The sequence below is a fragment of the Triturus cristatus genome, chromosome 2_1 (genome assembly GCF_964204655.1).
Source record: "Triturus cristatus chromosome 2_1, aTriCri1.1, whole genome shotgun sequence".
Classification (NCBI taxonomy): domain Eukaryota; kingdom Metazoa; phylum Chordata; class Amphibia; order Caudata; family Salamandridae; genus Triturus; species Triturus cristatus.
Genome location: NC_140581.1, coordinates 302,668,016 through 302,683,633, shown reverse-complemented (window position 1 = coordinate 302,683,633; position 15,618 = coordinate 302,668,016). Strand labels below are relative to the sequence as shown.

Sequence of the window (15,618 nt, the reverse complement as noted above, 5' to 3'; positions counted from 1 at the left end):
ATATTGCTTTGAATAAAGAAGACTTACGGACTGAACTTGTTCTTCTGAATATTTTTTTGGTGCACCTTCCTTTTCAACGACTACCTTTTGACTTAGGATGGCAGAGAATGTGGTGGAGCAGGGCCTACCGTCCGCCAAGAGACCCAAGCTGAACTCGCCTTCCCTGTTGGGTTCCAACAGTGATGGAACAGGTGAGGCAGTATAGATACCTATTGCTTATCAGTACAGATCGAATTATTAATAATTTGCCATTAAATCTTGCCCTTTCAACATCAGTGGGTGCTAAAATTAATTGTTAGGTGTGCAACACATATACTGATCAGTAGCTGTCACTTTACTGCCCAAACCAGGAACCTTGCCGCTCTCTTAGCCAGCCAGCTTCCACTACAGGGGGGAGCATCAGATAATGTGTTGGTACCCGGGTATTTATAATACTGAGCACAAGCTTTACTGCATTTATAACTATACTCTCCTTTCCTGCTCAAGCGGCAGTGGGGCAGTATATCAACATCCAGAGTTTGGTAATAATAAAGTACCTACCAATAACCAAATCCACCCGTTCTTTATAAAAAGCAATTTTTTGAGGGGGGCAAGTTTATTAATATCCAGTGATCAGCATATTTCTATTTGTATTGCTGTCAGACCACAACTTCTTGCTGTCAGATACGAGGTGGCTTTGAATACACTCATACAGATCTATTAAAAGGTGCTCACCAGTGTCGGTGAATAACGCAGTCCGCTCACTTGTAATATTGGCATTGATGCATATATGGATTCTGTGTGCATGCCGACTGTCTAAATGTATGGTTATTTATTAGACGCAAAACTCTGTGCAAGAGATGAGGGACATGGATTTATCAGAGGCTGGCAAGTAAACGTTGCCCATTGCCCTCTTATACTGTATTGCCATGTACAGAAGTGGGATGTGGTTCACATGCCGTGAACGCCCCTAATCCCTAGTAGTCCATGTCCAACCTCCAAAAATATATTGAGCACATAACAGTACTTATCAATAAATAGCTCTTCTCTCTGAATGTCCAACAAATATGCGATGAGCTGGGGTATAGCCACAGTCCACATCAATCTTTTAGACTAATCTGTACCCCTGTGCTTACTTGCATACCTGTATGTAAATGTAAATGTCAAGGTACTTATAGAGCGCACTGTCACCAGACGGCCACCTTGCGGTGTCGCCTTTGCGGTTTCCTGGCGCTGATACTCATACCGCTGTGGAACCCCTCCTGGCTTTCCCCGTGAAGTGTCCACTCCTGGGCACCCCCAGGGTGAAGCCAGGCATCCTTAGCGCTGTTGGGGCCGGTGTGGAGGCTAAGCAAGCTATTGCCCAGAGTTGCAGCGTGGGGCCCATGATCAGAATAGGCACCGAGGCAAGAATAGACAGGTCCGAGGAAATTGAGCCCGAGCCCCGCCGAGGCGGGAATCAAACCCTGGTCCCTGGCCAGAACTCTGCTTCAGGGTCTGCCGCTCTAACCATTGAGCCACACTCCTCCAGTGGTTAAGGTGAGCCTGTTGAGTTGCAGCACTTGACAGCTGAAGCTATCTGTCCACACTTGCTCTCTGACAGTCTTTGTCCAGCAGTGATGGCATGTGGGGGTGGACTGGAAGTTCCCACTCCTTGTCCATTGATATTTGGAGGCACCCAGTAAGTACTTTGACACTTTGCAGTCCCCATAGTAATTCTAACCCGCCCCCTTCACAGTTTACGACCATTAAATTCACCGTTTGTTCTGCACGCAGTAGATTTCACCTACTCATTACTATGTTTAGGGAACACCTTTCATGCGCCACCGTCCATTTTTGACAGGGACGGCCATTCATTTTTAGGTGCAGGGAGATTAAGTGATTTGCCCAGAATCACAAGATATTTGAGCCAACGCCAGACTTGAACCTGGTTCCCCTCCTTCAAGGTCGACTGCCCTCGCCTTTAAGCCACACCCTCACACCTTTTTGATATTAGGTTAAAAATAAGGTTTTATCAGAAACGTGTCTCACTGGAGCTTGTGTCTCCTGGGCTTGTGTCTCCTGGAATATACAGTGTGTGTCCTTAATTTTTATATATACTCGTAAAAACATGCATTACTTCCTTCCTTTCATGACGCCATACAATTCAATTTCACACATTGCCAATACACACTACATAATCCACACCAAACCACATATTTCAAATACACAATACCATTCCATAACACACCAGATACCACCAATACACACAACACATTTACACAACATACCACAACTATTACAACCCACATAATTCTACTCCACACCAAATGCATCCACTACACTCCAAACCAAAACACATAGGTAAAACACATTGTCATTTACAACGCCAATGGATGTAACTCTTGAAAATGCAAGACCTATTGCATTGCAAATGCTTGTTTGTCTTTGCAGAAGGCGACTTGCATGTGTCTGCCCAGTGTTTGTCCTTACTCTTCATGGCCAATGCTGATTCATTTTTTGTCGTTCCAACTTACTTCGGCCTCTTCCGGCCATTAGCACTTTCTCTAAGTTGAGTATCTTTCTCAACAAACGTCTTCTGAAGGAGTCGGAAAGACACCCATCGACAACTCAAAGATTCATCATTAAATTAAGTACATCTGTAAGCCTAATATGCACATCAAGTCTTTCAACAAACTCATCCATCATTTCACCAGCTTGCTGTCACGCTTGATTGAAAAAGTACCTTTCATAGTAAAGTTCGACATGGGATTGAACTGGACTTTCAATGCTTCCTTAGATTGACCACATGATATTGCCTCAGCTTTTGATATTTTCTTCAGCACTTCTTTTACCACATCACCAATCAGGTTCTTTAAGTACTTAATCATTTTCTTATCATCCACCTCTTCTATGGCATCTATGAAATTATCAAATGTCTCGACCCATGCAGTATATCTGGCGCCAATATACTGCTCTTTGGTGGTGTTGAAGGGTGGTGGTAGTGTTAGAAATGTGGCTGCATCATACTCCATGTCCTCCTTTGAAGTTGCTGAAAAATTTCACAATTCCAAAAGTCCTTTGGATGTTTGTACAGGAACCTGCAGCCTTGCGAGCACAACCCCTGTGTGTGCACTCAAGTCGTCTCGCCCGATTCTGAGGTTGTAAGCTGTTTTTTCAGCTATTGCTGGTGAGTAAAGTTTTGTTTCTTCTACCTGATTATCACTGCTTCTAGCATCTGCTTTGTACAAATGGTAACTCGGTGTTAGGCTAAGGCACAGTATCTCTTCTTTTGGCCTTAGTGGGTTTCTGGCGAGCTTTCGGGTGTGCTCCGCAGAGCCTTCAACTTCTTCGAGAGCCATATGATTCCACACATGCCAACTTTGAACTGCTTCTCATTGAAATAGGCGCACATGGTACAGCTGAGGAGTTTATGGTAGTATTGCAAACTTTCAGGAAGAGCAATCTCATTTCTTTGGGGCACAGATCCTGCACTCATTACCAGTTGTAGCTTCTTTCTCAGTCCTGGGGCATGCAAATCGATACCCCACACACAGAGCTCTGGGTTGCACGACTTTATTCCTCAGCATACAACCTTCCTCTACTCTCCAATTTTGTAGTAACAGTTAATAACCACACCGCAACACCTGCCAACCAGTTACGTACTTTCTGTACTTAGTCCGCCCAGTACCGGAAGGGTCCTAGAACAGATAGTCTCATGACAATACAGATACAACTTATTAAAGAAGGAAATACCAGCAACTGGTAAAATCCACTCTGTTGAGAAACCACCACGGGTAAAATTGCCATTCGGTATATGCCTTATAGACAGAAATCCCCAATATATCAAATTGCTTCAAAATTTTGTAATTTACCACCCAAAATAGGATTCGTTTTGAGGGTTTTAAAAAAAGTTATGAAACCCCACAAATTAGCTTATAAGAATTATTATGGCCAGTAATGGGTGCCATTCCTGCCACTAAAATAGTAATGATTTTTTGCTTTTGGTAACTGGGTACATCCAATACTTGTTTAGCTTCTCAATGCACCTGAATATGTGTGAGGTGCCCACAAGTATATTTACCTATGGAGGTAATTCCACAGCACCAGCATTAATGCATCAATTGCAATTTTCCCAGTTGGGTTTTGTGGCAGAATTATATTCCTGTCAAAGCTGCAATATACAATGGGAAAGAACATTTATGTAATAGAGGGTTTGGGCTTCATTTAGAGATTGGCAGACTGGGAGCTCAACCATAAACTGGTAGCCTGTCCGCCACAGTGTACCATGCTAGAATAGTATTGCTATCTTAATAAAGGTGGAGCTGCCACCACTGATCTTCCCTTCCTCAGACTCGGACAAAGGAAACAAACAATGAAGAAAACTCCCAGGGCATCAGTGCCAGCTGTTGTTCTGCTGAAACAGATCCATGTTTTGGAGTTTGTTTCAGTAAAATAAAAAATGAATGCTGAGCGTGCCAAAATAAGATGGCTGCTGCTGGCCATTCGTCTTTGAACTCAGTACATGTGCACTAGCGGATGCACTGAAGCCAAAGAAACCCTGTCAGGCATTCAGGGCAATATAAATAAGCAGGCAGTCCTTGACAAGGGATGACATAGCGGGCTGAATGAGCACTTACCAACCATTAAATGAAACCTATTGTGCTTTACTTCTGAAGCTAAAATGATGGCCTGGTTACACTATAGAGAACTGAAACTGGTTATTTCAAACTATATACCTGCCTAATTGTGACACTCTTTTTTTCCAGGTGGAAAATGATGAAGATGAGGTAGAGACAGATTTCTATTCCAATCTAGTTACTATGAATAGTGCATCTTCTTACCAAGGTTCACACAGCGGGTCTTCAAGGAGTTCTGGTGGAATCCCGTTACTGTTTTCAAGAAAGAGTAAGACAAAAACCACGTCATCCTCATCATTCAAGGAAGCTGTTCAAGCCTCTTACAAAAAGGTACATGAAAGAGGGATATAATTCCTCTATTTGTGTGACGAATGTTGTGCCATGCAAAAAATAGACAGCTTCCAATAATTTGTAATAATGATATAACTCACACTGTTAAATATGAGATTGATTATGTGAAAAGATTACATTCCAGAAATAAGAAAACTGAAGCCTACTCTCCTATCCAGAATTTCCCTCCCTGTTTCATTATTTTTGATAGCATGAATAATGTTTAATTTTACTCTGTTCATATGAAAGCTAGATAATGAGCCTCATTTACAAATAATTAAGGAATAATTTAGATATGGGCAGCTCAACAACTTAACTAAACAACAAAATTCCCCTCCACATCCAGCTCTACTCATGTAAAGATTTCTACCTTTGCTGCAGATATTTGGCCTCTAAAGAAACTCTCAGTTGTAAAACTGTTGAGTGATGGCAGGTGCAGCATGGTGGTCTGTTAGCCACTTACGTTATTCCTAGAGATAGACTAAGAAAGTGGGGGTCCATATTCAAGAATAACATAACTAAACGTACCCCAAATATTGGTAGTTTTCTCCCAGCATGTGGGGGGCATTTCAAGTCTTTGCGATCAGGAATTGCCATGGTTTACTGTCAGTACCAGTCAGAAAGGACAGATGTGGAGATTGCACCAGAGGAGCAGCCCTTAATTAGGAAGTCCATCCAATGTAATTTTCTTCATTGTCGATCTGCTGCCGTGATCTTCCCTAATGGCTGCTCCAGTAGCAAGCTGATATACCTGATTCTCCTGTATTCTAAATAAAGTGGTCTATTACGGAGCTCAGCAGTTTTGACATCAACAGTTTTATGAAGTATGTCCTGTTAATACCCACATTTAGAGGAAGCTTTAAGTAACCTAAAAAGTTAGAGTTGGTGTTAGACCTGACAGCCTTAGGTCTTCCCCTAGCTTTTTGCCTGCTTACCTTCAATTTTTCCTGTATTCTTTAGGTTGCCCGTGGGACACTGGGAACTTTACCGCTGCCACCTAGTGTTAAAGTGCCTGTGCTTCTCACCTAAACATGGTTTAATTGACTTATCCACCACTGGTATATTTAATTGATCTATAAGTCCGTAATAGAGTACACTACATGTGCCCAGGGGCTGTAAATTAAGATGCTACCAGTGTGCCTACAGCAGTGATTGTGCCACCAACACAAGTAGCACTTTAAACATGTCTTAGTCCTGCCACTGCAGTGTATGCAGCTTACACTGCCATGTTGAATTGGCCCCCTGCCAAGAATTAAATTCTATTTTTATTAGATATACATCACCCCTAAGTTAGGCCCTAGGAAGCCAATAGGGCAGGGTACTGTGTTACCAAAATGTAGGACATGTACATTTATGTTTTGCATATCCTGGTAGTGAAAAACATCCAAATTCATTTTTCACTACTATGAGGCCTACCCCTCTTATAGGTTAACATTGACAATTCCTTATTACACTTATAAACTATAATTCCTGATTGAGAAGTAGTGGTTCTACCATGTTTAATATCATTGGAATCGTAATGATAAATCCTCTGAGCTGGCAAAGTTGAATTTATCTTTACTATTTTAGAAATGCCTGCTTTAGAAAGATGGCAATTCTCTGCTCTTAGCTATGTGCTTCTGCAACCTGTCTCCAATGCATGTTTAAGGTTGCTGACAGCTGGAATTTGTGCATTCCCTCTAGTCAGCCACACACAAAGGAAGGTTAGGTGTGACTGAGTGGACATCCACATCTGATGGGTCATCCTGGGCAGGATGGCAGGGAGAAGCAGAGACTTCCTCATGAATGGGAAGTGTCTAAATTCATTTGAGTCTAAACAGCATATCTCTACCTTCTCTCAATCCAAAGTTAGCACATATTAAATGTAACATTCTAACCCTGTGTTAGCCAATGGGAGAGCTAGGCCTTATAGTAGTGACACACGGCATTAAATTAAGAGTTTTTCAATGCCAGGACATGTAAAATGCAAACCCATAAGTTCTACTTTTTAAACACAATGCACCCTGCCCGATGGGATTTTAGCGCTTACCTCATGGGTGACATAGGAGTGGCCTATGGGGTGAAGTAGCGTAATAGAACAGTCACCCTTCTCAAAGACCCCCGGGAACACCTTAAAGGTCCTGTATGTCAATAACCCCAATCCTCACTTTGAGAGGTCCGAAGTAGCCATGCTCCTGGTGATGGGTGAAGGGGTGGAGGAGGAGAGAGAATCCCTCACTGACCTCCTATCTTCCAAGGAGCTGGGTGGGTCAGTGGAAGGTGTTGTTTTCTCCCCAACCCTGGCCCCAGAGAAACAGAGGGACTGCCACCACTTGCTGGGACAGTTTGTCTCTCCTTTCTGTCACTAACCCCAGGGCTCACCACTTTAGACACTAATGATATTGACACAAGGGACAGCATTCCCTTGTGTCCCTTGTGACAGCATTGTTAGGGATAACATTTACAGGCTGTCTAACCAGGTGAGGCCCACCATCAAGGAGGAGGTGTCCAAGATGCTGAAGCTAGGGGTGATTGAGCTACCCACTGCATGCCACACCAGAACTCACGTTTTGTATGGACTACAGGCTCAGCACCGGTACCAACACTGATGCTCACCCCATCCACGATTATTGCTTCCTTGACAAAGTTGACTTTTAACAAGTAGCTCAGGAAGGTGATGTGGACAGAGGCATGTCAGAATGCTTTTGACACCTTGAAGGAGGCCATTTGCATAGCACCCATGCTCAAAGCCCCTGACGTCTCCAAGGAATTTATAGTTCAAATAGACACCTCGAGACATGGCCTAAGGGCTGTGCTCTCACACCTGAATTAAGAGGGCTTAGACAAACCTGTAGCCTTCATTTGTCAGAGGTTCCCTCCCAGGGAACAGAGGAGGAGTGCAACTGTAAGGAATAACTTTGCAGTGGTCTAGGCACTGAGGACATTAAGAAAATACTTGTTTGGGACTAATTTCCAGATTCAGACAACCCACTGACCCCCTTGGATGGCTTAAATAGATTAGGGGTGAGAATTCCAAACTGTTGAGGTGGTCCATCTCTCTACGGTGGAACATCACCTTGGAACTGACCACACCAATTCTGATGGTCTTTCTAGTACTGTCTGCCTTAGCAATTGGAACTCCCATGAGGGTAGGTAGTTCTCCCTGCTTTGAGCTAGGGGGACACATGTTAGACCTGACATCCCTGCCGTGGTATTCTCCCAAACCTTTTGCCTTTACTCCTCCTGGATTCCTGAAATCACGTTTGTTGGCATAAGGACTCTGTGCACTTTACCACTACTAACCAGTGCTAAAGTGCTTGTGCTCTCTGCCTAAAATATGGTAAAATTGTCCTGTACCAGATTGGTTTATTTAATTTACTGGTAAGTTCATAGTATATGGTACTACATTTATGGAGGGCATGTAAATAGATGCTAACAGTGGGCCTGCAGCACTGGTTGTGCTACCCATTGAAGTACCACTTTAAAATATGCCTCAGGCTTGCCATTGCAGCCTGTGGTGCAGTTTTAACTGCCATTTCGTACTGGTAAAATACACCTTTTGCCAGATTTGTAACGCGTATATGCCATCCCTCCGGCAGGCCTTGAATGGCTTTGGGCTCCATCTCCATCATTCACCCACACTTCACTTTCTGACCAGGCTGAAACTCAACCAGCGTGACCTTCTGGACATACCAGAGTTTCAAAACTCTCTAACCAGCTTCCAGTCTCTAAGTGGCCTTTTTCCAAAAGTGCTTTATCTGAGTCTAGAGAGCCAATGTGTAGGTGACTGCATCATGTGGGGGTGTTGTGGGATCTTGCTCTCACCCTTCTTCACAATGCCCTCTGACAAAGTGGCTAAGCAAAAGCTCAAAAGAAACGTACACTAATCGCTTCTGTGGAAACTCCCTGTAAGTAAACAACAGGCATGGTAAGAGGATGTCCCCACTTCTACCTCAAAGACTCTGACAGTCCCATAATCATGCCTTTAGGGAATCTTGTTGAATATTTCAACAAGCTCATTGAGCCGGGTCCGGTGGCTCAGTGGACTAAAGCAGCCACTGCAGGGGTCTATGTTCAACCTCATGGTCACAGGTTCAAATCCCGGCGGGTCCACTCAGCCTTTCATCCATCTGAGGTCGATAAAATGAGTACCATTGAGTTGGGTAACAATAAACATCTGTTATTCAGCGCCAGGACACCTATGGGTAATCATGCGCTTTACAAATACACCTATTATGTTATGAAAGGGTATGGAGAACTTGGAGGTTACTCCACACATGAACTTCATGTATACAGAGATGAAGTTGGTGCCCCATTCAGACACTACCCTTTTTTGGTAAAATCCACTGGGATAAATATCCCCATCAGTCTCCCGGCCATTGTGGGTGCAGTCACTGTCCTCAAAGAAGAGCCTCTGGGTATCTGGGTAGAGGTGGCATGGTCCACCAAGCCCAGGTTGAAACTGTTGCCTAGTGCACTCTTGGGGTCCATGGGAATGATAATGACAATGTCCACCCTCTGCCTATGACAAAGGGGCTCCCTACGACAGGAACCTTCTGCTTCCCCATGGCATCCCCTGGTTTGGCAGGTAGGACAAGACCTGCAGAATGCATCTGAGATCACTCTCCTTGGGGCCAGTAGAAGTGGGCGACAAGCCTTGTGAAGGTCTTGTCCTGCCCGAGATGTCCTGCCAGGGGAGTATCATGGGCCAAATCCAGTCTGAAGACCCTGAAGCACTGGAGGACCGCCAACACATGGGTTGCACCAGGCTCAGGAACCTTTGGCTCATTACAGAGGAGATCCTTCTCTCATTAAATCAGGTGCTCACCAGAGGTGTCGCCAGGTGTCTAGGCCTCAGCCTGCAGCCATGAGCCCTCAAGAGTAGGGCACTCTTTCTGGGCTTTGGAAAACTCTTCCCTGGATGTCCTTCTTTCAGGTTGCTAGTGATCCAGCTCTGGTGGGTCTTCCAGGGCAGTAAGGTCCTTCCCTGCAGGATGGTGGGCATCTTAGGAGTGGGTTTCGCGTGCCCTTCTTCTGTTTGGCAGTTACCTAGGCCATTTTCTCAGGCTTCAGACCTCTTGACGTCCCTCTTGGGCTGCCAGGAACCGTGTGGACAGGCGCACCCACTAAGGCAACCCTAACATTTCTAAGTAGGGCTGGAGCCCCGCCTCTTTCTAGTTGGTGTGCTCTATGTTGTTATCAAGCAGGCAATCCACAGACATGAATGGACCTATCGCTGCTCTGTAGGAACCTGAGACCCCCCCACATCGAAAGAGAACCAGAGCCATGGGATAGTGACTCTTGCGGTTGTCAGCTATTACAACCTGGTGGAATAGATTAGGGATTACAAGCTATAAGGACACCAGATGGCACCTAACAATAGCCATACTGGCTCCTGTGTCACTCAGAGCCTGAAGGCACTTTCCTATTGATGGATGACCCACTGCCTATACTTCTTAGTGTTACTAGGCATGTGAGCCTTAGGTACCATCTTGCTGTCACCCAGGGACATTAGGGTAACTTCTGCACTTACCCTATGCTAGCAGGGACAATCTGCTCCCCAAGTGCTACACTGTCCATCTCCGGTGTCTGTCCACGAGTGGAATCTGTGGCCCCTTAGGGCATTTGCAGCCCCCTTTGATGTTGATGTGCCCAAATCTGTTTTGGGGGCGTTTGGATAACTCCTTTTTTAGGTCAAGCTTCGACCTGTTGTATCTCTTCTAAGAGTTTTGTCAAACCCACCAGTTGCAATTGGTTGTCATCTGTAGCATTCAGAAATGCTGGCTTGGTATTGATGCATTTGTGGAAATGTCCCTCCCAAGTCTGCTTAGCTCTTTATCTGGCGATTCACTCAGAGAGCATTCTCTTGGCCCATCACAGTAGAGCATATTGTGATGGCCCCTCCTCCTGTATTTTCATTGTAGCCTAACAGAACTTGGTTCCCACCCACCTCGCTGCTCCCAGCTGCAGTGGTCTTCTTCGTAAGTGTTTCTCACGTTTGTTGGTGTTGGGCTACCTTTGTTTTTATTTTCTATTTGCTCGCCTCAAAGAACACGAAACCCCAGTTGGTATGCTAGGAGGCACTTGTTTAAATATACCAGCAAACTAAACATTTGTCGTGCCAAGACAACTAAATCAAACACACCACTTTAACAGCATGCGTACAGAATCCACCACAAATCTTTTTTTTCTGTTTTGAAAATAAATCACTTATTATTGGAAATAAGGTGAGGTCTTCTGGTAAAAGAGTGGCAGAATTCACAGCGGTTAGATAATAGGTTGGGAAATGCATGTTTATGGCAAGGGGTCTTAGCTTGAGCTTGTCTGCTAATCAGTGTCACACGATGCTTGAAGCATGTGCCCTGGGAAACGCTGTTCTGCGAGACATTCATCGTGAAACAGGTGCCTAGATCGGATCGGAAGGGCCAGCTCTACATTTGTTAAGTGTTTCACGTTTTTGTTCCGCTTCCTTTGCTGTCGTGTATGGTTTAAACACAAGCGCCTCGAGTTTCATGATCATCTAAGGAAGCCTGGATAGCGCGTCCCTGTCTGCTCCTAATATGCCATTAGCACGCGACCTTTGAGACACTCGTCTAAATCCTAAAACTTTACAAAAACAGAAATTCGTTCCAGAGATGTCTAGGCATGACAGTAACCCTCAGGGAGACATGATTGACCTTACCTGGTCAAAGTATAACATCTTGTGTTGTAGGCATCTACAACATATCAAAGTACAGGTTTCTTGAATTCGGAGTGAAACGTACAAGGTAGACAGGAAACATATGTTTGCAATCACAAAAAATTTATGATCCCAGAGAAACTTTAGTAGTGGACTCAAAATGACATTACTCACATTGAACAACCTTATGACAGCAATATTTGCCTCACACTCACCGGAAAATTCAATGATTTTAAACTAATATGTGTTGAAAGGAAACAGTCAATTGCTAGGATTTGACGACTGTGCTTAGAGCTATAAAGACGAAAGACTCGTTCTTTTGGGGGAAATGGGGGACGAGCGAAGGCAAGAGGAAGCAATTAGGGCGAGGCTAAGGCTGGGCTCAGCTGTACCCACTGTATGGGTGAGAGAGGAGGATGCACCAGTTTGCCCCCTCATTGCAAGAAAGCTGCACGGAATGTGCCTTTACTGTTTTCTGTGTGCAGGGGATGCTTACTGCATTTGATGTGCATGCAGTGAAACTTGCCCTACTTCCACACAACAACCACCAGGTGAATTCGCTTGTCTGCATGTGTGTCTGTACAGCCATGTGTGCGTTTGCATGTGTATTTGTTCTGAATGTCTGCATGCACCTGCTTGTATTTGCCAGTGTGCGTGGCAAACTGAAATAAGGCCAGCAGATGAAAAGAGGACCAAACGTAGACCGAAGGCTATTCCAAAAGTGGAAACAGACCCGGTGAAGGTGAAAGAGAATGGCTGCCTGAAATGGATTAATTCCAACATTTGAGTTCAATCATCAAAACCTTTAAGCCAGACCAACTCTATAAGAAGCTCCAGCCTCATACAACATATTTACCCCAAAAATAAAGTCGCGTGGAAATCTCAATACTGCAATATCGTTCGGGCAGGTAGGCCTATCTCAGCACAGGCTGCCATCTTTTCAAAGAGTATACCGTGGGCATGTTTAATAGGAAACTCAATATTGCTATGCTTGTAAAGGTACACAGGAATTTCAACAAATTATTGTTAAATGCTCAGTTCACCTGTGTCATGTTGTGAAAGTTACTCAAACAAGTGGTACACTCATAATATTTGCCAAACAGTCACAATGACACAGGGGATTGTCAGCGCATTGTGAGCACTGGTGTAAAAAGAGTGAACTGGGCCGATCAGAGAGAACAGCCTCTCAGAGATTAAATGAAACTGGCGTACCTTGTACGTAAATGGCTCTGCCCTCCAATATTGCCATGGTTTATAATTCAATGTATTCATTTATTTAGATGTGGCAAATGGTGTTAATTCATATAAGTATTTAACACAACGACTTCATGTCTTTTTTACGTACAAATTTAAATGAATGAAACTGTCATAGAGATTAAGTTAGCCTGACATATCTTTATTTACATTTTCTATTGCTCCTGGGACAGGATCTAACCTGAAAGTTTGTTTATGAATACAGTTTTCTAGCAGTTAAGCCAAGCAGTCTAACCGTCCTTCTTGACTAGTGTGAGGTTGGAGGGAAGACACCCTCTGAATGCCATCAGCAGTGGGAGAGAAATCTCATTTTGCAGAATGCCATAGAAATGCATTTCCCACCCCAGCCCCACGCATGCCAAGATCTCTTAAATGTATTTAATGCTAACTTCCCTCCAGCCTGTTGACAACAGATATCAGTCTGAACTCTCCCTTACGACAGCACTGCGCTTTAACCAGAGTGTGGCTGGGTGATGGCCTGACGTAGGTACCCACACCAGTATTGGGCCCCATCTACTTTCCTCCAGTAATCTGCCCACAAACCTCTGAGGAGTAACACAGAGTTCCTTCAGTAGCAGTTGGAGGCACTGTCTCCCTCCACCACCTAATGAACGGGACTGGGTGGGGTTGCTCCTTTTTAGGTCAAGCCTGTGCAGCGCATGCGCTGCTGCGAGGCATGCAGTATTGGAGTATGACTTTGAAGCCCCGCCCACTCTCTACCCATATTTTTAATTGGCTTTTGTCATTGTCCTTCATAAACACTGGCTTCCGAGCCGTTATTAGGCTTTTTAGTCCATCCTTGGTACCTCCTTGTCTGCATTTGTTACCTCCCATAACGACTAGACATTTTACTTGTCTTGTTACATGGTCTGCTTTATCTTGGCTGTGACCACTATTTCGTTTAATGATTTGTCCCTATTACAGCCACTAGGTCCCACCACGCCGCCCACTTTATTTTACTTACTAATGGCGGTCCGCTTTAACTATAGCAGTCGTGTTTCCTTATTTATTTTAGCAGCGTGGTCCGCTTAAGTATAGCTGCCGCACTTACTTATTTTATTTATTTATTTTTTTGTGTACTAGTGCCCATTCGGCGCTTTCACATCCATGAAGGCCTCGCCCCTTTCTTTAGACAAGCCATGTCTAAAGAAGGGCGTGCGGCCGCTATTAAAGTGAAAGTGTGGCATGGGTGCTTTTACAACAAAAAAAATGTGTTTGCCAACTTGACAAACAGATGCTTTTTTTCCTCAAAGCACCAATGCCGCAGTTTCACTTTAATGCCAGCCACGCCCCTTTCTTTAGATGCGGCTTGTCTAAAGAAAGGGGTGCGGCCTCCATAAATGTGAAAGCGCCGCATGGGCGCTAGTAAACAAAAAAATACTTCCAATGCAATAGGTCTCGTATTTGCGAGAGTTTAAGCTATTGCATTGCCAATAGCTCAAACTCTCGTAAATGCAAGACCTATTGCTTTGCAAATGCTTGTTTTATTTTTGTCTTCCCTCTTTCTTTTATTGGTGACCCTGTCCACCCTTTTGGTGATTCCTCCAATATACCTTCCTGGACACTCTGGTGCTGACACAGAGGTCTGCCTTCTTGGCAAGCTCTGTAGGTGAAGTTAGCTTGCTATCAATCAGGTGTTGGCACAGCTCTGTAAACAAGTACAGATCATGTGAGCTCCCCTGATCAGGTCATATAGCCCATCAAAATCCCTATTGCTCCTTCACCCAAACACTAAGTGCGTTATTGGAGTAAGGTAGGAAATCCACCCAAGACTGGTTTAGCATCTCTGGCTGTATCTAAAACTCATGTGGTATATCCCTGGATAGAGCCCAAATTTGGTGACAAGAATAAATGACTTTCATAAGGGCATACCTCATCTGGTCCTCTACTGCTGTTGTCAACAGGATATCATGCCCCACCATCGGGAGGAATCATTAGGGCTACCTCATAGACTAAAAAACACTTACCAATGTCTCCTTCCACCACATAGCTTGACACCGGGTCTTTTGGAATTTGGGCACTCTTTTCTCCACCGGACACTGTATTGTTGTTGCCACCATTGTTGTTGAACCCCTTGTGTTGCTAGGCTTTCAGGTACAGCTCCTTGAGTCTCATTTTATGAACCAAAAGGAATTTCTTCTCTTCCAAGGCCCTCTGGGCAGCTGCCTCCTCCATTTTGAGTTTGGCCAGCTGGAGCCTGAGCTCCCTCTAAACCCTTCTGTCCTCTAGTTCCTCAGGGGACAGGTTGTGGGAGGACAAACTGCTCCCTGCCTTGGAAGGGGAACTTACTCCTGTGGGCAAGATGTTCTCCTCTTCTTCAGGGTGTTGTAGCTCAGGCCCTGTCGCCAGACCATTTTCATCTTTATCCTCCAAGTTCACCTCCTCACCCTCAGGGGCATCCACCCCCACCTCCTCCGTTGTAGCCTATAAAAAGCTGTAATCTGCCAGTTCGAAATGGCAGTTTAAAACCGCACTCACAGGCTGCACTTGAAAGTGCAGCTTGAGTCCTAATGCCAAACAAATGAATACTAGAAAATAGGAGGTAAGAAGACAAACAGTTTGGGGAATACCCCACCAAGGATGCCAGGTCTAATACAAGGATCTGTAAAACCGTCCGATTATGAACTGGACTCCGAAAGGTAGAAATGCGTATGGTGAATAGAATTTAACATATCCAGTTCCCTAAGATATCCCTCTTACCTGTCCGGGTTATCACTTGGTGATTTGGTATTTCCACATTTCTTACACTTCTGATGGTCCCAATAACTCTAATCAATG

General features: G+C 44.4%; 1 protein-coding gene across 1 annotated transcript in view; it reads left to right on the top strand.

Moving 5' to 3' along the window:
- C6 (complement C6) overlaps positions 1-15,618 on the top strand; it is a 770,728-nt gene that overhangs the window by 325,484 nt on the left and 429,626 nt on the right. The window contains exon 7 of the mRNA XM_085631171.1: positions 4,728-4,928. Coding sequence (XP_085487297.1) covers positions 4,728-4,928 — 201 coding nt within the window. The remainder of the gene's footprint in view (positions 1-4,727; positions 4,929-15,618) is intronic.